The sequence below is a fragment of the Myotis yumanensis genome, unplaced genomic scaffold (genome assembly GCF_028538775.1).
Source record: "Myotis yumanensis isolate MYYU_CA2020_CCGP unplaced genomic scaffold, mMyoYum1.0.hap1 SCAF_10, whole genome shotgun sequence".
Taxonomy (NCBI): domain Eukaryota; kingdom Metazoa; phylum Chordata; class Mammalia; order Chiroptera; family Vespertilionidae; genus Myotis; species Myotis yumanensis.
In genome coordinates this window covers 40594612-40615255 of record NW_027223761.1, presented here as the reverse complement: position 1 = coordinate 40615255, position 20644 = coordinate 40594612, and the positions used below count along the sequence as shown (strand labels likewise).

The 20644-nt window shown below is 39.7% G+C and overlaps 1 protein-coding gene across 3 annotated transcripts in view; it reads left to right on the top strand.

Moving 5' to 3' along the window:
* The window catches only part of LOC139017274 (E3 ubiquitin-protein ligase TRIM34-like), a 38580-nt gene that overhangs the window by 2057 nt on the left and 15879 nt on the right, over positions 1–20644 (top strand). The window contains exons 2-4 of one of the 3 annotated variants that reach the window (XM_070425455.1): positions 9033–9503; positions 10593–10688; positions 11308–11409. In XM_070425455.1, coding sequence (XP_070281556.1) covers positions 9033–9503; positions 10593–10688; positions 11308–11409 — 669 coding nt within the window. Of the gene's footprint in view, positions 1–9032; positions 9504–10592; positions 10689–11307; positions 11539–20644 lie in introns of all 3 variants that reach the window. The other 2 variants (XM_070425453.1, XM_070425454.1) reach the window with 2 other exon arrangements.

Below are 20644 nucleotides of genomic sequence, written 5' to 3'. Positions count from 1 at the left end.
TTTTAATTTTTTGAGGAAATGCCATACAGTTTTCCACAGTGGCTGCACCAGTCTGCATTCCCACCAGCAGTGCACAAGAGTTCCTTTTTTTTTGATATCCTCTCCATCACTTGTCAATAGTTGATTTGCTGATGATAGCCATTCTGGAAGGTGTGAGATTGTACCTCATTGTTGTTTTGATTTAAATCTCTCAGATGTTTAGTGACTTTGAGCATGTTTTCATATGTCTCTTGACCTTCTGTATGTCTCTTTCAAAAAGTGTCTATTTAGTTCATTTGCCTATTTTTTGATTGGATTATCTTCCTTTTGTTAAATTGTATGAATTCCCTATAAATTTTGGAGATTTCACCCTTATCAGAGATAACATTGGCAAATATGTTCTCCCATGCAGTGGGCTTTCTTGTTGTTTTGTTGATGGTTTCTTTTGCTGGGCAGAAGCTTTGTATTTTGATGTAGTCCCATTTGTTTATTTTCTCCTTAGTTTCCATTGTCTTAGGAGCTGTATCTGTAAAGATATTGCTATGACAAATATCAGCTATTTTGTTGCCTATGGTTAAGTCCTTTATCCATTTTGAGTTTATTTTTGTGTATGGTGTAAGTTGGTGGTCTAGTTTCATTTTTTTGCATTTATCTGTCCAATTTTTCCCAACACCATTTTTTGAAGAGACTGTCTTGACTCCATTGTATGTTCTTGCCTCCTTTGTCAAATATTAATTGGGCATAATGTCTTGGGCCGATTTCTGGGTTCTCTGGTCTTTTCCACTGGTCTAAATGTCTGTTCTTGTGCCAGTACCAGCCAGTTTTCAGAACAGTCACTTTGTAGTATAGCTTGATATCTGGTATTGTGATCCCTCCAACATTGTTCTTTTTCTCAAGATTGCTGCAGCTATTCAGGGTCTTTTTTTATTCCAGATTAATTTTTGGAGAGTTTTTTCTAGGTCTTTGAAGTATGCCATTGGTATTTTAATGGGGATTGCATTGAATTTATAGATTGCTTTGGGTAGTATGGGCATTTTAATGATGTTGATTCTACCAATCCATGAACATGGTATATTCTTCCATTTATTTATGTCTTCCTATATCTCTTTTTTAAGTGTCCTGAAATTTTCTGATTACAGGTTCTTTATTTTCTTGGTTAAATTTATTCCTTGATGTGAATTCGCAACCAGAACAGCTAGGGTTCAGGATCTGGAGAAGCGCCACACACAAATGAAGAGACTAGACAAGAAATATGATTTGGAAATCATGGGGAGCCAGGTGGAGAACCCTTCTCTAGTGGAAAGGCTTTTCCTGGGCCCAGGCCCTATTGGTTTTTATTCAATTTTAGAATACACAACTTGCCCTAGTCAGGGAGGCAATCTGGTAGCAGACAGACTATCTTAAAGGTCAGTAAATATTAGGTTAGGAAATTGCTTGAGCCACCATTGTCTCGACAGACAATGGTTTAGGCATTGCTAAAGCTCAAGGTCCATCAGCCTCCCAAGTTCCCTATTGCACTTTCATGATAGTGTAGACCAGTGGTTCTCAACCTTCCTAATGCCAGGACCCTTTAATACAGTCCCTCATGTTGTGGTGACCCCCACAACCATAAAATTATTTTTGTTGCTACTTCATAACTGTAATTTTGCTACTGTTATGAATCATAATGTAAATATCTGATATGCAGGATGTATTTAGGCGACCCCTGTAAACGGGTCGTTCGACCCCCAAAGGGGTCACGACCACAGGTTGAGAACCGCTGGTGTAGACAATAGATAGCTTCCAGCACCCAGGTGTGTTAATTTTTTTGTTGCAATGGTACATGGGATTGTTTTTTTAGTCTCTCTTTCTGTGAATTCATTATTGGTGTATAGAAAAGCCATAGACTTCTGGGTCTTAATTTTGTATCCTGCTATATTGCCAAACTCATTTATTAAGTCTAGTAGTTTTTTGATGGAATCTTTGGGGTTTTCTATGTATTATATCATGTCATCTGTGAACAAGGACATTTTTACTTCTTCCTTTCTAATTTGGTTGCCTTTTATTTCTTCTTCTTGTCTGATCACAATGGCTAGTATTTCCAGTAGAATAGGAGTGGTGAGAGTGGGCATCCCTGTCTTATTCATGTACTTAGGGGAAATGGTTTTAGTTTTTGTCCATTGAGTACGATATTGGCTGTGGGTTTGTCATATATGGCTTTTATTATGTTGAGGTATGATCCTTCTATTCCCACCTTGCTGAGAGTTTTTATCAAGAAAGGGTGTTGGATTTTGTCAAATGTCCGTTCTGCATCAATAGATATGATTATATGGTTTTTATCTCTCAATTTGTTTATGTAGTGTATAATTGATTTGTGGATATTGTACCATCCTTGCATCCCTGTAATAAATTACACTTGGTCATGGTATATGATCTTTCTAATGTAATGCTGGATTCTATTTGCTAGAATTTTGTTGGAAATTTTGGCATCTATGTTCATGAGTGATATTGGCCTGTAATTCTCTTTCTTTGTATTATCTTTATCTGGTTTGGAGATTATGGTAATGCTAGCTTTGTAGAAAGAGCTTGGAAGTGTTCCTTCCTCTTAAATTTTTTTGGAATAGTCTGAAGAAGATAGTTATTATTTCTTCTTTGAATGTGTGATAAAACTCCCCTGTGAACCATCTGGTCCAGGGTTTTTGTTAGTTGGAAGTTTTTTGATTACTGCTTCAATTTACTCCGTAGTTATCTGCCTATACAGATTTTTTCCTTCTTCCTGGTTGAGTTTCAGAAGGTCGTCTTTTTCTAGGAATATGTCCATTTCATCTAGGTTGACCAGTTTGCTCATAGTATTTTTTTTTTTTTTTTTTTTTTACAATCCTTTGTATTTCTGTGGGGTCTGTTGTTATTTTGGCTCTTTCATTTCTGATTTTGTTTATTTGGGTCCTCTCTCTTTGCTTCTTGGTGAGCCTGGATAGAGGTTCATTGATCTTGTTTACCCTTTCAAAGAACCAGCTCTTGGTTTCATTGATCCTTTGTATTTGTGTGTGTGTGTGTGTGTGTGTGTGTGTGTATTTATGTCATTTATTTCTGCTCTGATCTTTATTATTTCCTTCTTTTTGCTCACTCTGGGCTTTTCTTGTTGCTCTCTTTCTAATTCTACAAGGTGCAAAGTTATATAATTTATTACCAGTTTTTCTTGTCTTTTGAGGTAGGCCTGTAATGCTATCCACTTCCCTCTCAGGACTGCTCTCACTGTGTCCCAAAGATTTTGGATTGTTGTGTTTTCATTGTCATTTGTTTCCAGGATGTTTTTTATTTCTTCTTTGATCTCTTTGGTAACCCAATCATTGTTTAATAGCATACTATTCAGCCTCCAAGTGTTTGAATTTTTGTGATTGTTTTTATTATAGTTGATTTCTAATTTTATGCCATTGTGCTCTGAGAAGATGCTTGATATGATCTCAATCTTCTTAAATTTAGAGAAATTTTGCCTGTGTTCCAATATGTGGTCTATCTTTAAAAATGTCCCATGTGCGCTTGAGAAGAATGTATATTCTGTAGTTCTGGGGTGGAATGTTCTAAAGATGTCGATTAAGTCCATCTAATCTATTGAGTTGATTAGAATTGCTGTTTCTTTGCTGGTTTTTTGTCAAGAGGATTTATCCAGTGAGGTTAATGGGGTATTAATGTCTCCTACTAAGATTGTATTGCTGTCAATCTCTCCCCTGCTATCTTCCAGAAGTTTTATTTTTTATGTATTTGGGTGCTCCTGCATTGGGTGCTTATATGTTTACCAGAGTTATATCTTCTTGTTATATTGATCCCTTTAGAATTATGAAGTGGCCTTCCTTGTCTCTTGTTATGGTCTTCACTTTGAGGCTTATTTTGTCAGATATAAGTGTTGCTAACTCAGGTTTTTGTTTTTTTTTCATTTCCATTTGCCTGAAAGATATTTTTCCATCCCTTCCGCTTCAGTTGTGTGAGTCCCTTGTTCTGAGTTGGGTCTCCTGTAGACAACATATATATGGGTCATGTTTTGTTATCCATTCAATTACTCAAAGTCTTTTCATTGGAGCATTTAATCCATTTACATTTAATGTTATTATTGATAGGTACTTGTCTGTAGCCATTTCTGTTCTTTATCCCTGTGTTCCTTCCTCCCTTTCCATTTCTTCATTTTACAGCATTCTCTTTAGAATTTCTTGCATTTCTGGCTTGGTAGCGGTAAACTCCCTTAGCCTTTGTTTTTGTCAGCAAAGCTCCTGATTTCCCCTTCAATTTTGATTGATAGCCTTGTTGGATAGAGTATTCTTGGATTCACTCCTTTGCTTTGGATCACTTTGTATACTTCATTCCATTCCCTTCTGGCCTGATGTGTTTCTGTTGAGAAATCATTGGATAATCTTATGGGGGATCCTTTGTAGGTAACTCTATCTCTCTCTTGCAGCCTTTAAGATTCTCTGTTGTTAACATTTGCCATTGTAATTATGACATGTCTTGGTGTGGGTGTTTTGGGGTTCATCTTGCTTGGGACTTTCTGTACTTCTGTGACTTTTTTCTTCCTCATATCAGGGAAGTTTTCTGTCATTAATTCCTCAAATAGATTCTCTAATCCTTGCTGCTCTTCTTTTCATTCTGGCACCCCTATCATACTTATGTTACTTCATTTCATGTTGTCCCAAAGCTCCCTTAGGATCTCCTCCTGCTTTTTAATGTTTTTCTCCAGTTGCTGTTCAGATTGGGCTTGTATCTTGACCTTATCTTCTAACTCACTAATTCAGTCCTCTGCTTCTTCTAGTCTACTGTTGAAACCTTCCATCGCATTTGTGATCATAGTTATATCACTTTTTATTTCTTCCTGATTTTTGCATAGGTTTTTGATTTCCTTGTCCAACTGGTTTCTGAACTGTATTACCATTACTGTGAATTCTTTTTCTGTCATATTGAATGCCTCTTTTTCACTTACTTCCTTTCTGGGCAATTCTTTTTATTTCCTCTGGGGATTGTTTCATTGTCTGCCCATTCCAGCTATCACCAGAAGGTCCAAATGCTAAGTTGCCGGGGCCAGAGCCATGTGCAGTGGGAGCATTGCACCACCCAAGTGTCACTAAAGAGCTCTGACACTGAGACGTGTGGCTGCCGTGGCTTGGTGTGAGCCATGTGCACCGAGAAACAGAGTCACTAGTGCTCAGTGTGACCTCAAGCTCACATGTAGAATCAGGGTTCCCACATGCGCCATGCTGAGAAAAAGTCCCCGTGGGTGAGCACCAATAATCAGAGTCCCCTAGCACATGCCAGGAACCAGAGTCCCTGTGTGCACATGCCAAGAATCGAGAATCAGTTTCTGTCACTCGGTGCGTCCTCACGCCAAAAATCAGGGTCCCTGTGGGTGTATGTGCAGAGAATTGGAGTCACTGGTGCTCAGTGTGCACACTGAGAATCAGGGTTCCCATGGAAGTATGATGAAAAATAGAGTCCCCGCATGTGAGCTCCCAGAGTCAAAGTCAGGTTGCACAGCCACCCTGTGTCGGTGGAGGCCTGCTTGAATGCTGCAGGATTCAGACTCCCCATGTGCACCCGCCCAGAGTCAAAATAAAGTCGTATAGCCCCTGTGTTGGCAGGAGGCCTGTTCACGCAGAGTGGGTCTAGAAGTTCCTATGCCACTGCAGCGGGCCAGCGGGGATGGCTTGGGCTCTGTTACACACAGAAATCTGCAGCTGAGATGTCTGGAGTCTTGGTGTCCATGGGTCTGCAGCTGTGATACCAGGTTTTTGTCCCAAGTGGCTGAAGGGTCCTGGTTTGTGTCTGAGGCAAGACTGGGTGGTGTGAGGCTAGGATCCTAGTCGCAAGCAGTTCTGCCCTTCAAGATTGTGTGGTTTCTGTGTCAGCGCTGGCCTCCTTGGAGTGTTTGCAGTGGCAGTGGGGTTTCACCATGTAAGACTACCTGGTCCAGCAGTCCCCTGAAAGTTCTGCAGGATCTAACTGTCCCTAGCTCACACACACACACACACACACACACACACACACACACACACACACCATGTCCACACACTCCTCTATTGCTCCCTCACTCTTTCACACACTTTCCTTCCTTGCCTTCTTGCAGGTCACCATCTTAACCTCTTGGCATATCTTTCTTTTATCATCAAACTTTGGCAACCATCAAGACATAAATATCTACTGAGATATTTTCTTTCTTTGTTTATTGCTTCATAGTCCCATTTACTTACTTAGAGTTCCTGAGAGAACTCCTGAGCACAGACTGGTCACAGGGCTATATTGAGTTCAGGTGGGAGAATGAGCATCACTGTTTCATCACCCTGGGATACCCTCTTCTACTGACGACCAGAATAATTTCCAATAATGATAGTCATTACCATCCATGTGACCTGATAGATAAAAGCTGTCAGGGTCAGCTAGCTTAGCTGAGAATACAGGACAGGAGTCAGGTATGCTGACATTGGCTGCCTTAGCTGAGCTATTAGTGCTGGTCTTCACAGTGCAATGGAAGGTACTTTATTTCTGTTATCTCCACCTTTTAAGAAGCCAGACTTAGTGGATGTGTATGAAGCTCCCATAGGTTATGTAAGCCTAGAGCAACAGGGGGCAAATTATCTTGTTAAAGCCCATAATCACAACATCCAAGGGCCTAAAAAAGACACAGGTAGTTATGAAAGTCACAATCCCCTTATGAAAAATAAAATCTAAGCTTGTTAACTGGCAGTTGAGGTCCACAGGAAGTCCTCCTAGCCCAAATGCACTTTCCACATCTGGCTAATTTTGCTATTAACAATGTGGTCTTAAATGCAAGTGACCTTCCACTTTATTGTACTAGTAGCCTCATGAGTTCTCCAGAAAACAAATACAAAAACCAGACTTATTAGAAGAGTTGGCCATTATTAATTTTATAAAAAAAGAAAAAACCCAGGCCTAATGTTAACCCTTTGGTCTCAGTTGTGTAATCTAACTTCTAATCCTTCCTTCTCATCTCATCCTATGTCTCACTCATCACCTGCTCTCCATGTCCTTCATCTTCTTGTCCTGAAAGCTATCACCATCTCTCCTCTGGGCAACTATATGTGCATTCTACTCATCCTCCCAATTCCACACTGGATCCATCTAGTATTCCACAGCACAAAACTGGTGATTTCTTTTACACTTGGAAAAGTGTTCCTAAATGTTAAATAATCCACTAAGGGCCATAGGTCACTACAGACTTATGTGATACCAAAGGCCTAGCAGTTTTCTCACACCAGCCACACTGGCATTTTCAATCTCAAACAAGGTGGTACATCTTCAATGAACAAGTCATTTCCTTTACCTGATAATTTTCTTCTCTCCATATGCCATATTTCCTTCATCTTCTTTATATATACCATCCTATCTAATAATAGACAAAGATTGAAATTGACCGTACCTTCGCTATGCCTCCCATTTGCTAATCAGCAAGATATGCAAATTAACCACCAACAAAGATAGCAGCTAATTTGCATACTGCAGGCAGGGCGGGACAGAGTGAGTTGTCATCTATGCCCCATGTGCTGAACGGGCTGCCTAAGCCCTGCCCCCAGCCAGAACCCCCATGTGCGGCCCTGGGCTGCAGTGGGGCTTGGAGGCGCAGCCCTAATCTTGCAGGAATCCTCCTGCAATGGGCTTCTAGTATATATATATGGCTGATAGTTTAATTTGCTATTACTTTCCAGGTGAATGTCAGGGTCATAGTGGTTTAAACTCTGTTTAGACTCATTTCTGTGTTTATGGGTATTAGTTTAGTTGTTAGTATGTAATTCATAGTGATGAAAAATTAGTTGAATGATCTTGCCTAATATTTTGAGATTTTATTTGCAAGACAGATATTTATTTTATCTGGGTTTCTATTTTTTTTCAGATATGTGACTTGTGTGATCCTATGAGTATATTTATGCTATCTCCATCCCCATCATCAACATACATACACACCTTTAGGCTCCTATCAATATCCTTGGCATTTTCCCGACAAATGTGAAATTTTACTATTTATCAACACAAGACTCCCTAAAACCTTCTAAATTACCTATTTCAACTTTGATTAATCCTTTAATGAAGGAAGAGGGACCCTAAATACATTAGGTTCATTGCAAATCTATGTATTGAAAATAAATTATCTTTGTAAGTCACTCACTACCTTGATGTACACATTTGATAAAGGGTTTGCTCTTGCCATTTACACAAAAACATTGTCACATGTTATGTCAAAATAATAAGAGAAATCTTTTCAAACATACAACAAATTATGGCAATGGTTACACTATAAATAAGCAAGTCAGAGAAGGTCTTTCTGAGAAAGGAAGATGGAAGGAAATTGTTAACTGAAGGATGAGAGTGAATCTTACTGATACCAGGGCAGTGTTGCCTGCTGAGAGAAGAGCAGGTATGCAAGCCCAGACCCAAAAGTGGTTTGGTGCTTTTATTATTGAGGATGTGTTTGGTATAGGAAAGAAGAAGCAAGAGAGATATTGGGTCACACAAACATATTTTCTTTTTAAAATATGCCTGGGGTCATCCTTTGGTTAAATAAAAGTAAAGGACAATAACAACCATTGCAGGGATAAAAATGAAATTTGTCATGTCAGGTTAAATAAAAGTATTTCAAATTCTTATGTGCCTGGCTGGAATTTCTCAGTGGTTAGGGTTTTAGCCTACGCTTGGAAGGGTCAAGGGCACTTACCAGAGTTGTAGGTTTAACTTCCACCTAGATCTGGGTCCTTGTGGCAGACAACCAATTGATGTGCCTCTTTCGCATCCATGTTTCTTTGTGTGTGTGTGTGTGTCTCTCTCGCCCCCTCCCTCCCTTCTACTCTCTCTAAAAGTCAATGAAAAAAATATCCTCGAGTGAAGGTTAACAGAAAAATTAAAATATATGATATTCTTATATTCTTTTTTACCATGTCATCATGCACTTTTCTTGTCTCTCTACACTTTCTTTTTTTTCCCCCTTTTATATTTGTTCTTGTCCCATCCTTGATTTCTACACAAGTAGCAACATTTATTCCTACCATTCTTACACTGCCCCCCTTAACCTTTCCAATCAGGCAGAGATCAGTGAACAAGAGGAGCCTCAGAGCAGGACAGATATGAGCAGGGGAGCAGCTGCGATGACTTCAGGAATCCTGGTGGACATACAGGCAGAGGTGACCTGTCCCCTCTGCCTGGAGCTCCTAACAGAACCCATGAGCCTGGACTGTGGGCACAGCTTCTGCCAAGCCTGCATCACTGCAAACAACAAGGAGTCCGTTAACGGCCAAGAGAGCAGCTGCCCAATGTGTAGGATCAGTTACCGGCCTGAGAACATGCGTCCCAATCGACATGCGGCCAACATTGCACAAATCATAAAGTTGAGCCCACAGGAAGAGCAAAAGAGAGATCTGTGCGTGCACCATGGAAAGGAACTTGAGCTCTTCTGCAAAGAGGATGAGAAGATCATTTGCTGGCTTTGCGAGCGGTCTCAAGAGCACCATGGTCACCACACATGTCTTACAAAGGTGGTTGCGCAGGAGTACAAGGTAACAGACTAGAATGGAGGAAAGACAGAGCAGAAAATTGTACTTGATGGGAAACCTCAACTTTTGTTTGACTGTAATTATCTTTTGTATTTGATTGTAATTATCTGAGGCAGTGGTTGGCAAACTCATTAGTCAACAGAGCCAAATATCAACAGCACAACGATTGAAATTTCTTTTGAGAGCCAAATTTTTTAAACTTAAACTATATAGGTAGGTACATTGTTATTAACTTAATTAGGGTACTCCTAAGCTGGCCTTTGCTAAAAACATCCTCAATCTGATTGAAGTACGTTCACTGAGGTTGACCCCTTCTAACTCTCCCATCCACACTCGTCTTGTATACTTGTTTCGTCTATCTCCTTTCGTTCATCCTCTCTATATGTTCAAACCATCTCAACATACCTTTCTCAATCCTCGACACTACATCTTCTTTCACTCCACAACATTCCATAAAATTAACTTAATAAACTTTATTTAAAGCTTTAAGTCAACTTCGCACTGTACGTGTGCGCCCCCACGTGGTATTTTGTGGAAGAGCCACACTCAAGGGGCCAAAGAGTCGCATGTGGCTTGCGAGCCAAGGTTTGCCCACCACTGATCTAAGGCCTGTGATCATGTTTCTTCCTATGCTCACCTTCAGAGGCCTGAAGGACATTTCTATGCATTCCACACAATTACTAAATGATGAGCTGACTGTAAACCAGAAATAGGTAGTTTTATACCTTGTGCGAATGGCTGGAGTTTTGGTGCCCAAACATAGCCTCATTGTCTCTTTGGACAGGAAAGATAAATGGTCATCTGGGTGCATTCAGACCTAACTTCTTTCCTTATTACAGGATCACGTTTTTTCTTCTAAAGCAAAGCAAATCAGTCTTCTCTTGACATAGTAATGGTGATTTCTGTCATCTGAGTCGTAAAGAACACATAACGACATCAGGTTTCCTTCAAATCACAGATTCTAATTGTTATTTCACGATTTCTGTAAACTCTAGTCTCTTTAGAGATCAACCTGATTTATTCCCCATTTATCCTCTCTTCTGACGATGAGAAAGCTCATAGCTTGACACTGATCTGATTCCTCTGTCATAGGAAAAGCTCCAGGAAGCTCTGGACAGGCTAAAGGCAGAGGAGCAGAAAGCTGAAAAATTAGGAGCTGACCTTGAAGAAGAGGGAACTTCCTGGGAGGTAGGAGGAGACTCTTCCTAAGAAAGATAGATAAGAATATGGATAGGACTTTGGGTGCTAGTCATAGAAGCTCCCTTCTGTCTGGTTCCCTGACTGTTGATATGAGCAGATTTATTAATTAGCCATTCTTTATCTTTTCCCTGGTAGGGGTGGGGAAATGAACCTCTCACAAAATAACATAGATATTTGTAGGTTAGTTATTCTCATAGAGAGACTCTCTGGTGAGGATGGCTATTGAATCCTGTATTTATTTCTATTATTATTTTAATACTTCAAGGGGGAGACAATTGTCAGTGGCTCATAGCTCTGTCCCAGATGCTCAACATAGGCAGCAGGTAGGGTTGGGGTCAGGAGTCATGCAGTGAGTCATCACTGTCCTGGGCAGCTCTGTGAGAGCTGAGCCAACCCCAGGTGTCCCATGTTGGTTCAGGATTGGCCTCAATAGTGCAGGCATGAGGGCATTATTTTAGACTGTGATGTAAAGAAAATCAGCCTCCCCAAGAATTGCTGCTCTGCTTCCATCTCACTACCTTATGAGAACTTCCATATGAAATGCTTTTTTTTCTGGCTCTCAGTCTCTGTCTGATAGTCTGAGACTCTTTCTTTTTCATTTCTGAAGGATCAAATAGAAAATGAGTTGAAAGCCGTTCAACATTGTTTTAAACAACTCAGAGAAATCCTGGACAGTGAGGAACAGAAGGAGCTGCAAAAGCTAGAGAAGGTGAGAGGAGATGTTCTCAACATTCTGGCTCAGGCTGGGAGTGAGGTGTTCCAGCAGAGGCAGTTGTTGAGAGATCTCATCTCAGATCTGGAGCACCTGTTGCAGGGGTCAACACTAGAAATACTGCAGGTAAGACTTAGAAATAAGCCTAGCATCTGAATTTGAGTAAAATGAAGACTAAGTTTCTTTCTCTGCTTTGTGGCTGTGCTATTTGTGGTGTTGACACTGGGTTTCCTTTGGTCTTGCAGTAACCTTTCCCTGCATCTATATCAGAGATTATAGAAATCATTGAAAGCATGAATAACAAGGGAAAATCTAGTTTTTATTAATGTATCAATTAAAGTACAAAAATGAATGTGGAGAGAAGAACCATCGTGTCCAATTTTATTCTGTGGGCCTAGAACTTTTTCCAGATACCTCTTCATGTTCCAAGAGTTGCTTTTTGTTGTTGTTTTGTCTACTTTGAATGGAGATTTTTCTCCTCTTTCTGAATTTTATGAATAAACAATTGTGAAGCATTGGTATTATTTATTCTTTAATTATTTAATAGATTCATCAGTGAAATCATATCACTCTGTGATCTTATTTATTTATTTATTTTGGAAAGGTTTTACGTATTTTTTTACTTATATTTGTTTTTCTTAGGTTTTTTTTTTTTTTTTTTTTTTTTTTTTAACATTTCTTGAATCAGTTCCTGATAATGTACATCTTTGTAGAAATTTGTCCATTCTAAGTTGTCAAATTTGTACAGATGATTTTTTGGTCAATTTAGTTAAGCTTGGTCAACCTCATTGATGTTTCTTAAGAATAAACTGTATTGTCATGACTGTTTGTATGTGTTTGTGAGTGTGTGCATTTTGTTTAATTTGTTATTGTTTTTCTAGTTTCTTAAAGTGGGAATTTTTGTTGTTGTTGTTAATCCTCACCCAAGGGTATTTTTTCCATTGATTTTTAGAGAGAGTGGGAGGGGAGGAGGGGGAGAGAGAATGAAAAAGGGAGAAACATCTATGTGAGGGACAGACATCAATTGGTTGCCTCTTGCATATGCCCCAATGGGGGCTAGAGATCAAATCTGCAACTGAGGTATATGCCCAGGAATCGAACCTGGACCTTTTGTATGGGCAGACAGTCTAACCATTGAATGCCACCAGCCGGGGTTTAAAGTGTGAATTTACACTACTGATTTGACACAATCTTTTCTGTTATACATTTAAAAAAATCTTTATTGTTGAGAGTATTACAGATGAACCCCCTTTTCTCTCCATTTCTCCCCTCCAGCTAGATCCCACCCTGGCCCACCCTATTGTCTATGTCCATGAGTAATGCATATATGCATATTAGTTCTTTGGTTAATCTCTTCTCACATACACCCCCTCTTATCTCTGATATTCAGCAGTCTATTCCATGCTTACATGCCTCTGGTTCTATTTTATTCATCAGTTTATTTTGTTCATTAGATTCTTATTGGTTTATTTTGATTTTTAGATTCAATTATTAATAGATATGTATTTATTATCATTTTATTGTTCATACTAGAGGCTCGGTGCACAAAAATTTGTGCACTCAGGGGGGTCCCTCAGCCTGGCCTATGCCCTCTTGCAGTGTAGGACCCCTTGGAGGATGTCCACCTGCTGGCTTAGGCCCGCTCCCTGGGGGATAGGGCACAAGCTGGCAGTCAGACATCCCTCTGGCAGCCCGGCAGCCCTCGGGGGATGTCCACTTGCCAGCAGGGAGCATACCTAAGCTGCAGTCGGACAGCCTTAGTGCTGCTGAGGAGGCAGGAGAGGCTCCCGCCACCACCGCTGTGCAGGCAGCCATCAGCCTGGCTAGTGGCTGAGCAGAGCTCCCCCTGTGGGAGCACACTGACCACCAGGGGGACAGCTCCTGCATTGAGTATCTGCCCCCTGGTGGTCAGTGTGTGTCATAGTGACCAGTCATTCCCAGTCGTTCTGCTGTTAGGGTCAATTTGCATCTTACCCTTTTATTATATAGGATAGAGGCCTGGTGCACTGGTGGGGGCCGGCTGGTTTGCCCTGAAGGGTGTCTCGGATCAGAATGGGGTTCCAGCTGGGGTGCCTGGCCAGCCTGGGTGAGGGGCTGATGGCTGTTTTCAGGGTGGCCACACCCCCTTTAGGGTGGGGGGTTCCCACTGGGGTGCCTGGCCAGTCTGGGTAAGGGGCTGAGGGCCGTTTTCTGGCTGGCCAAGACCTCTGGCGATGTAAGCTCCCAGCCTCTTCTTTTTTTCTTTATTTTTTTATTCTGGGATTTATTTACCTTCTATAATAGAAACTTTGTTGCCTTTAGCGAAGGCCTGCAGAAAGCTTGGCTTCCTCCATAGCCAGGGGCAACCAACTCCTGCTCACTCCAGCACCGTGGCCATGGCTAGCTGAAAGCAGGTATCTGGGGTTTGTTTACCTTTTATAATTGAAACTTTGTTGCTTTGGGTGGAGCTCAGAGCTGGCTGTGGCAGGCGGGAAGCTTGGCTTCCTCCATCACTGGAGCAAGCAAGCCTCCTGCTCACTCCAGCTCCATGGCTTCAGGCTGCCATCTTGGTTGGGATAATTTGCATATAGTCTCTCTAATTGGCTGTTGGGTGTGGCTTAAGGCATAACGAAGGTATAGTCAATTTGTGTGCTTGTCTTTTATTAGTGTAGATATCCCCTCTCTTCCTCCTCCTCCTCCTCCTCCTCCTCCTCCTCCTCCTCCTCCTTCTTCTTCTTCTTTGATTCTTCAACATTTAATATAATATTGGTTTGGTGGTAATGAACTCCTTTAGCTTTTTTTTTTTGGTCTGTGACGCTCTTTTTCTGACCTTCAATTCTAAATGATAGCTTTGCTGGGTAGAGTAATCTTGGTTGTATGTCCTTCTTTTACATTACTTTGAATATTTCATGGCATTCCCTTCTGGCATGCCAAGTTTCTGTTGACAAATCAGCTGACAGTCGTATGGGTGCTCCCTTATAGGTAACTAACAGCTTTTGTCTTGCTGCTTTTAAGATTATTTGTTTTTAACCTTTGACATTTTTTAAATTTAAATTCTTTATTGTTTAAAGTATTACATAAGTCTCCTTTTTTCCCCCCATTTACCCCTCCAGGACTGCACCCACCCCCAAGCACATGCCCTCACCCCCCCACCCCCATCTGTGTCCATTGGTTATGCTCATATGCATGCATACAAGTCATATGGTTGATCTCCTACCCCCTCACCCCCTGTCTTCCCTCATAGGTTGGGCAGTCTGCTCGATGCTTCTATTATTCTTTCTACTTTTGTTCACTAGTTTGTATTGTTCGTTATATTCCACAAATGAGTGAGATCATATGATATTTATCTTTCTCTGACTGGCTTATTTCGCTTAGCATAATGCTCTCCAGTTCTATCCATGCTGCTGCAAATGGTAAAAATTCATTCTTTTTCAGCAGTGTAGATGTACCACAGTTTTCTGATTCACTCATCTGCTGATGGGCACTTAGGCTGTTTACAAATCTTAGCTATTGTAAATTGTGCTGCTAGGAACATAGGAGTGCATATATCTTTTCTGATTGGTGTTTCTATTTTTTTGGGATATATTTCTAGAAGTGGGATTACTGGGTCCATTTTTAATTTTTTGAAGAAACGCCATACTGTTTTCCACAGTGGCTGCACCAGTCTGCATTCCCACCAGCAGTGCAAGAGGGTTCCTTTGTCTCCACATCCTCACTGGCACTTGTCATTTGTTGATCTGTTGATGATAGTCATTCTGACAGATGTGAGATGGTACCTCATCGTCATTTTGATTTGCATCGTTTGGATGATTAATGACTTTTTAAATAATTTTTTATTGCCTAAAGTTTTACATATGTCTCATTTTTCTCCAATTAACCCCCCAAGCCATTTCCCCACCCTCACACGCAAGCCCCCCACCACCCCAGTATCTGTGTCCATTGGTTATGCTAATATGCATGCATACAAGTCCTTTGTTTACTCTCTAACCTCCCTCCCCTGCCATTTGTCTCTGGCTCTATTCTTGTTCATCAAATTACGTTGATCATTATATCCCACATATGAGTGAGATCATGTGATATTTATCTTTCTCTGACTGGTTTATTTCGCTTAGCAAAATGCTCTCCAGTTCCATCCATGCTGTTGCAAATGATAAGAACTCCTTCTTTTTTACCGCCACGTAGTATTCCATTGTGTAGGTGTACCACAGATTTTAATCCAGTCATCTATTGATGGGCACTTAGGCTGTTTACAAATCTTAGCTTTGTAAATTGTGCTGCTATGAACATAGGAGTGCATATATCCTTTCTGAGTGGTGTTTCTAGTTTCTTGGGATATATTCCTAGAAGTGGGATTACTGGGTCAAATGAAAGTTCCTTTTTTAATTTGTTGAGGAAATGCCATATTCTTTTCCACAGTGGCTGCACCAGTCTGTATTCCAACCAGCAGTACAAGAGGGGTTCCTTTGTCTCCACATCCTCACCAGCATTTTTGTTTGTTGATCTGTTGATGATAGCCATTCTGACAGGAATGAGATTGTACCTCATTGTCATTTTGATTTGCATTGTTTGGATGATTAATGATTTTGAGCATGTTTTCATATGTCTCTTGGCCTTCTGTAGGTCCTCTTTTGAAAAGTGTCTATTTGGGTCCTTTACCCATTTTTTGATTGGATTGTTTATCTTCCTTTTGTTAAGTTGTATGAGTTCCCTATAAATTTTAGATATTAAACCCTTATTGGAAATAACATTGGCAAATAAGTTCTCCCAAGCAGTGGGCTTTCTTGTTATTTTATTGATGGTTTCTTTTGCTGTGCAGAAGTTTTTATTTTGATGAAGTCCCATTTTTTTATTTTCTCCTTAGTTTTAATTGCATTGGGAGCTATATAAAGATATTGCTACAACAAATATCTGCTATTGTGCTGCCTATGGCTTCTTTTATGATTTTTATGGTTTCCCATTTTACATTTAAGTCCTTTATCCCTTTTGAGTTTATTTTTGTGTATGGTGTAAATTGGTGGTCTAATTTCATTTTTTTTTGCATGTATCTGTCCAATTTTCCCAACATCATTTATTGAAGAGACTGTCTTGACTCCATTGTATGCTCTTGCCTCCTTTGTCAAATATTAATTGAGCATAATGTCTTGGGCCGATTTCTGGGTTCTCTGGTCTTTTCCACTGGTCTAAATGTCTGTTCTTGTGCCAGTACTAGTCAGTTTTGAGAACAGTAGTTTTGTAGTATAGCTTGATATATGGTACTGTGATCCCTCCAACATTGTTCTTTTTCTCAAGATTGCTGCAGCTATTCGGGGTATTTTTTTATTCCAGATGAATTTTTGGAAAGTTTGTTATAGGTCTTTGAAGTATGCTGTTACTATTTTAATGGGAATTGCAATGAATCTATAGATTTCCTTGGGTAGGATGGGCATTTTAATGATGTTGATTCTACCAGTCCATGAACACTGTATATTCTTCCATTTGTTTGTCTTCCTCTATCTCTTTTTTCAGCATTCTGTAATTTTCTGAGTACAAGTCTTTTACCTCCTTGATTAAATTTATTCCTAGGTATCTTAATTTTTTTGTTGCAATGATAAATGGATTTTTTTTTTTTAGTTTCTCTCTGAGTTCATTATTGATGTATAAAAAAAGCCATATATGTCTGGGTGTTAATTTTGTATCCTATTACATTGCTGAATTGATTTATAAATTCTAGTAGTTATTTTATGGAGTCTTTAGGATTTTCTATGTACAATATCATGTCATCTGTGAATAATGATAATTTTACTTCTTCTTTTCCAATTTGGATGCCTTTTATTTATTTATTTTTTGTTTGATCACTATGGCTAGCACTTCCAGTACTATGTCAAACAGGAGTGGTGAAAGTTGGCATCCCTGTCTTGTTCCTCTTCTTAGGGGAAATGGTTATAGTTTTTGCCCATTGAGTATGATGTTGGCTGTAGGTTTGTCATATAAGGCTTTTATTATGTTGAGGTATGATCCCTCTATTCCCACCTTGCTGAAAGTTTTTATCAGGAAAGGGTGTTGGATTTTGTCAAATGCTTTTTCTGCATCAAATGATATGATTATGTGATTTTTGTCTCTCAGTTTGTTTATGTGATGTATCACGTTTATTGATTTGTGGATATTGTACCATCCTTACATCCCCAAAATAAATACTACTTGGTCATGGTGTATGATCTTTCTAATGTAATGCTGGATCCCATTTGCTAGAATTTTGTTGAGGATTTTAGCATCTATGTTCATCAGGGATATTGGCCTGTAATTCTTTCTTTATAGTGTCCTTATGTAGTTTTGAGATTAAGGTAATGCTGGCTTCATAGAATGTGCTTGGAAGTGTGCCTTCCTCTTGAATTTTTTGGAATAGTCTGAGAAGGATAGGTTTTAGTTCTTCTTTGAATCTTTGGTAAAACTCTGTGAAGCCGTCTGGTCATGGGCTTTCATTTTCTGGAAATTTTTGGATGATATCTTCAATTTCCTCCTTAGGTATCAGCCTGTTGAGATTTTTGTATTCTTCCTGGTTGAGTTTTGGAAGGTTGTATTTTTCTAGGAATATGTCCATTTCCTCTAGATTGTTTAGTTTGTTGGAATAGAGTTGCTCATAGTATTTTTTTTTTTTTACAATCCTTTGTATTTCTGTAAAGTCTGCTGTTATTTCACCTCTTTCATTTCTGATTTTCTTTATTTGGGTCCTCTCTCTTTGCTTCTTGGTGAGCCTGGGTAAAGATTCATCAATCTTGTTTGCATTTTCAAAGAACCAGCTCTTGGTTTCATTGATCTTTTGTATTATAATTTTTTTTGGTGTCTATGTCATTTATTTCTGCTCTGATCTTTATTATCTTCTTTCTTCTGCTCACTCTGGGCTTTTCTTGTTGCTCTCTTTATAAATCTTTAAGTTGCAGAGTTAGATAATTTATTACGAGTCTTTCTTGTTTTTTTTGTTTTGTTTGTTTTTTGTTTTGTTTTGTTTTGTTTTTGAGGTAGGCCTGTAATGCTATGAACTTCCCTCTCAGGACTTTTTTCACTGTGTCCCATAGATTTTGGATTGTTGTGTTTTCATTGTCATTCATTTCCAGGATTTTTTTTTATTTCTTCTTTGATCTCTTTGGTAACCCAATCATTGCTTAATAGTGTGCTATTCGGCCTCCAAGTGTTAGAATTTTTGTGATTGTATTTATTATAGTTGATTTCTAATATTATGTCATTGTGGTCTGAGATGGTTGATATGATTTCAGTCTTTTTGAATTTGGAGAGAATTTGCCTGTGTCCCACTATGTGGTCTGTCTTTGAAAATGTCCCATGAGCACGGGAGAATAATTTATATTCTGTAGCTTTGGAGTGAAATATTTTGAAGATGTCAATTAAGTCCATCTGCTCTAATGAGTCATTTAGGATAGCTGTTTCTTTGCTGATTTTTTGTCTATATGATTTATCCAGTGATGTCAGTGGGGTATTAAAGTCCCCTATTATGATCGAATTGTTATCAATCTCTCCCTTGATATCTTCCAGAAGTTTTTTATGTATTTGGTACTCTTGCATTGGGGGCATATATATTTATCAGAGTTATATCCTCTTGTTATATCACTCCTTTTAATTTTATGAAGTGGCCTTTCTTATCTCTTGTTATGGCCTTCACTTTGAGGTTTATTTTGTCAGATGTAAGTATTGCTACCCCAGCTTTTTTTTTTCATTTCCATTTGCCTGAAAGATATCTTTCAATCCTTTCACTTTCAGTCCGTGTGAGTTTCTTGTTCTGTGATGGGTCTCTTACAGACAGCATACATATGGGTCATATTTTCTTATCCATTCATCCACTCTCTGTCTTTTTATTGGAGCATTTAGTCCATTTTCATTTATAGTTATTATTGATAGGTACTTTTTTGTAGCCATTTATATTTTGGTGCTTGTGTTCCTTCTTCCCTTTTTTTTTTCTTCTTTCTTTTGCAACAGTTCCTTTAGCATTTCTTTCATTGCTGGCTTGGTAGTGACAAACTCCCTTAGCCCTTTTCTGTTGGTAAAGCTCCTGATTTCCCCTTCAATTTGAATGATAGCCTTGCTGAATAAAGTATTCTTAGTTTTAGTCCTTTGTTTTGCATCACTTTGTATACTTCATTCCATTCCCTTCTGGCCTGATGTGTTTCTGTTGAGAAATCATTTGATAATCTGATGGGGGGTCCTTTGTAGGTAACTCTCTGTCTCTCTTGAAGCCTTTAAGATTCTCTCTTTTCATTAACGTTTGCCATTGTAATTATGGTGTATCTTCGGATTGGTCTTTTTGGGTTCATCTTGTTTGGAACTCTGTGCTTGTGTGATTTTTTTCTTCTCGAGATAAGGGAAGTTTTCTGTCATTATTTCTTCAAATAGGTTCTCTAGTTCTTGCAGCTCTTCTTGTTCTTCTGGCACCCCTATTATACTTATGTTACTTCATTTCATATTGTCCCAAAGCTCCCTTATGCTCTCTTCCTAATTTTTTCCTCCAATTCCTGTTCAGATTAGGCTTGTTTCTCTGCCCAATTTTCTAGGTCACTAATTCAGTCCTCCACATCTTTTAGTCTACTGCTGAAACCTTCCATCATGTTTTTTATTTTAGCTTTATCACTTTTGATTTCTTCTTGATCCTTACATACTTTGATTTCCTCATCCATCTGGTTTCTGAACTGTATAATCATTAGTTTGAATTCCATTTCTGACACATTGCATGCCTCTATTTCATTTATTTTCTTTTTTAGGGGGGAGGGGACAATCACTCATGCCATCCACAGGCAGTTCAATGGCAGTGGTCTTCCTTTTCTTTCCTTTGGGGGTTGCTTTTTGTCTCCCATTTTTGCTGGCACTGAAGGGTCCAGGCTCCAAGTTGCGTGGAGCCTGAGCTGCGGCGGTGGGCTTGGTGAGAGCATCGTGCACCCTGACAGTCATCTGCCAGGTCAGGTGCCTGGGATACATGACCACTGTGTTCCAGGTGGGGGCCACAAATGCTGACAGTAATGGGCTGAGTCAGGTGCCCAGGACACCTGAACACTGTGGACCAGGTGGGTGCTGCATGCACTGACAGTCAAGGGCCAGCTTTGGTGCCCAGGAGACACAGCCACCAAAATTTGGGCAGGGGCCGCGCTCGCTGACAGTTAGAGGCCAGGTTGGGTGGCTGGAAGGTGCAGCCACCTCAGTCTGGGCAGAACTGAGCCCACCAACAGTCAGGGACCAGGTTGGGTGCCCCAGACCTGTGCTGCTGCAGCAGGTA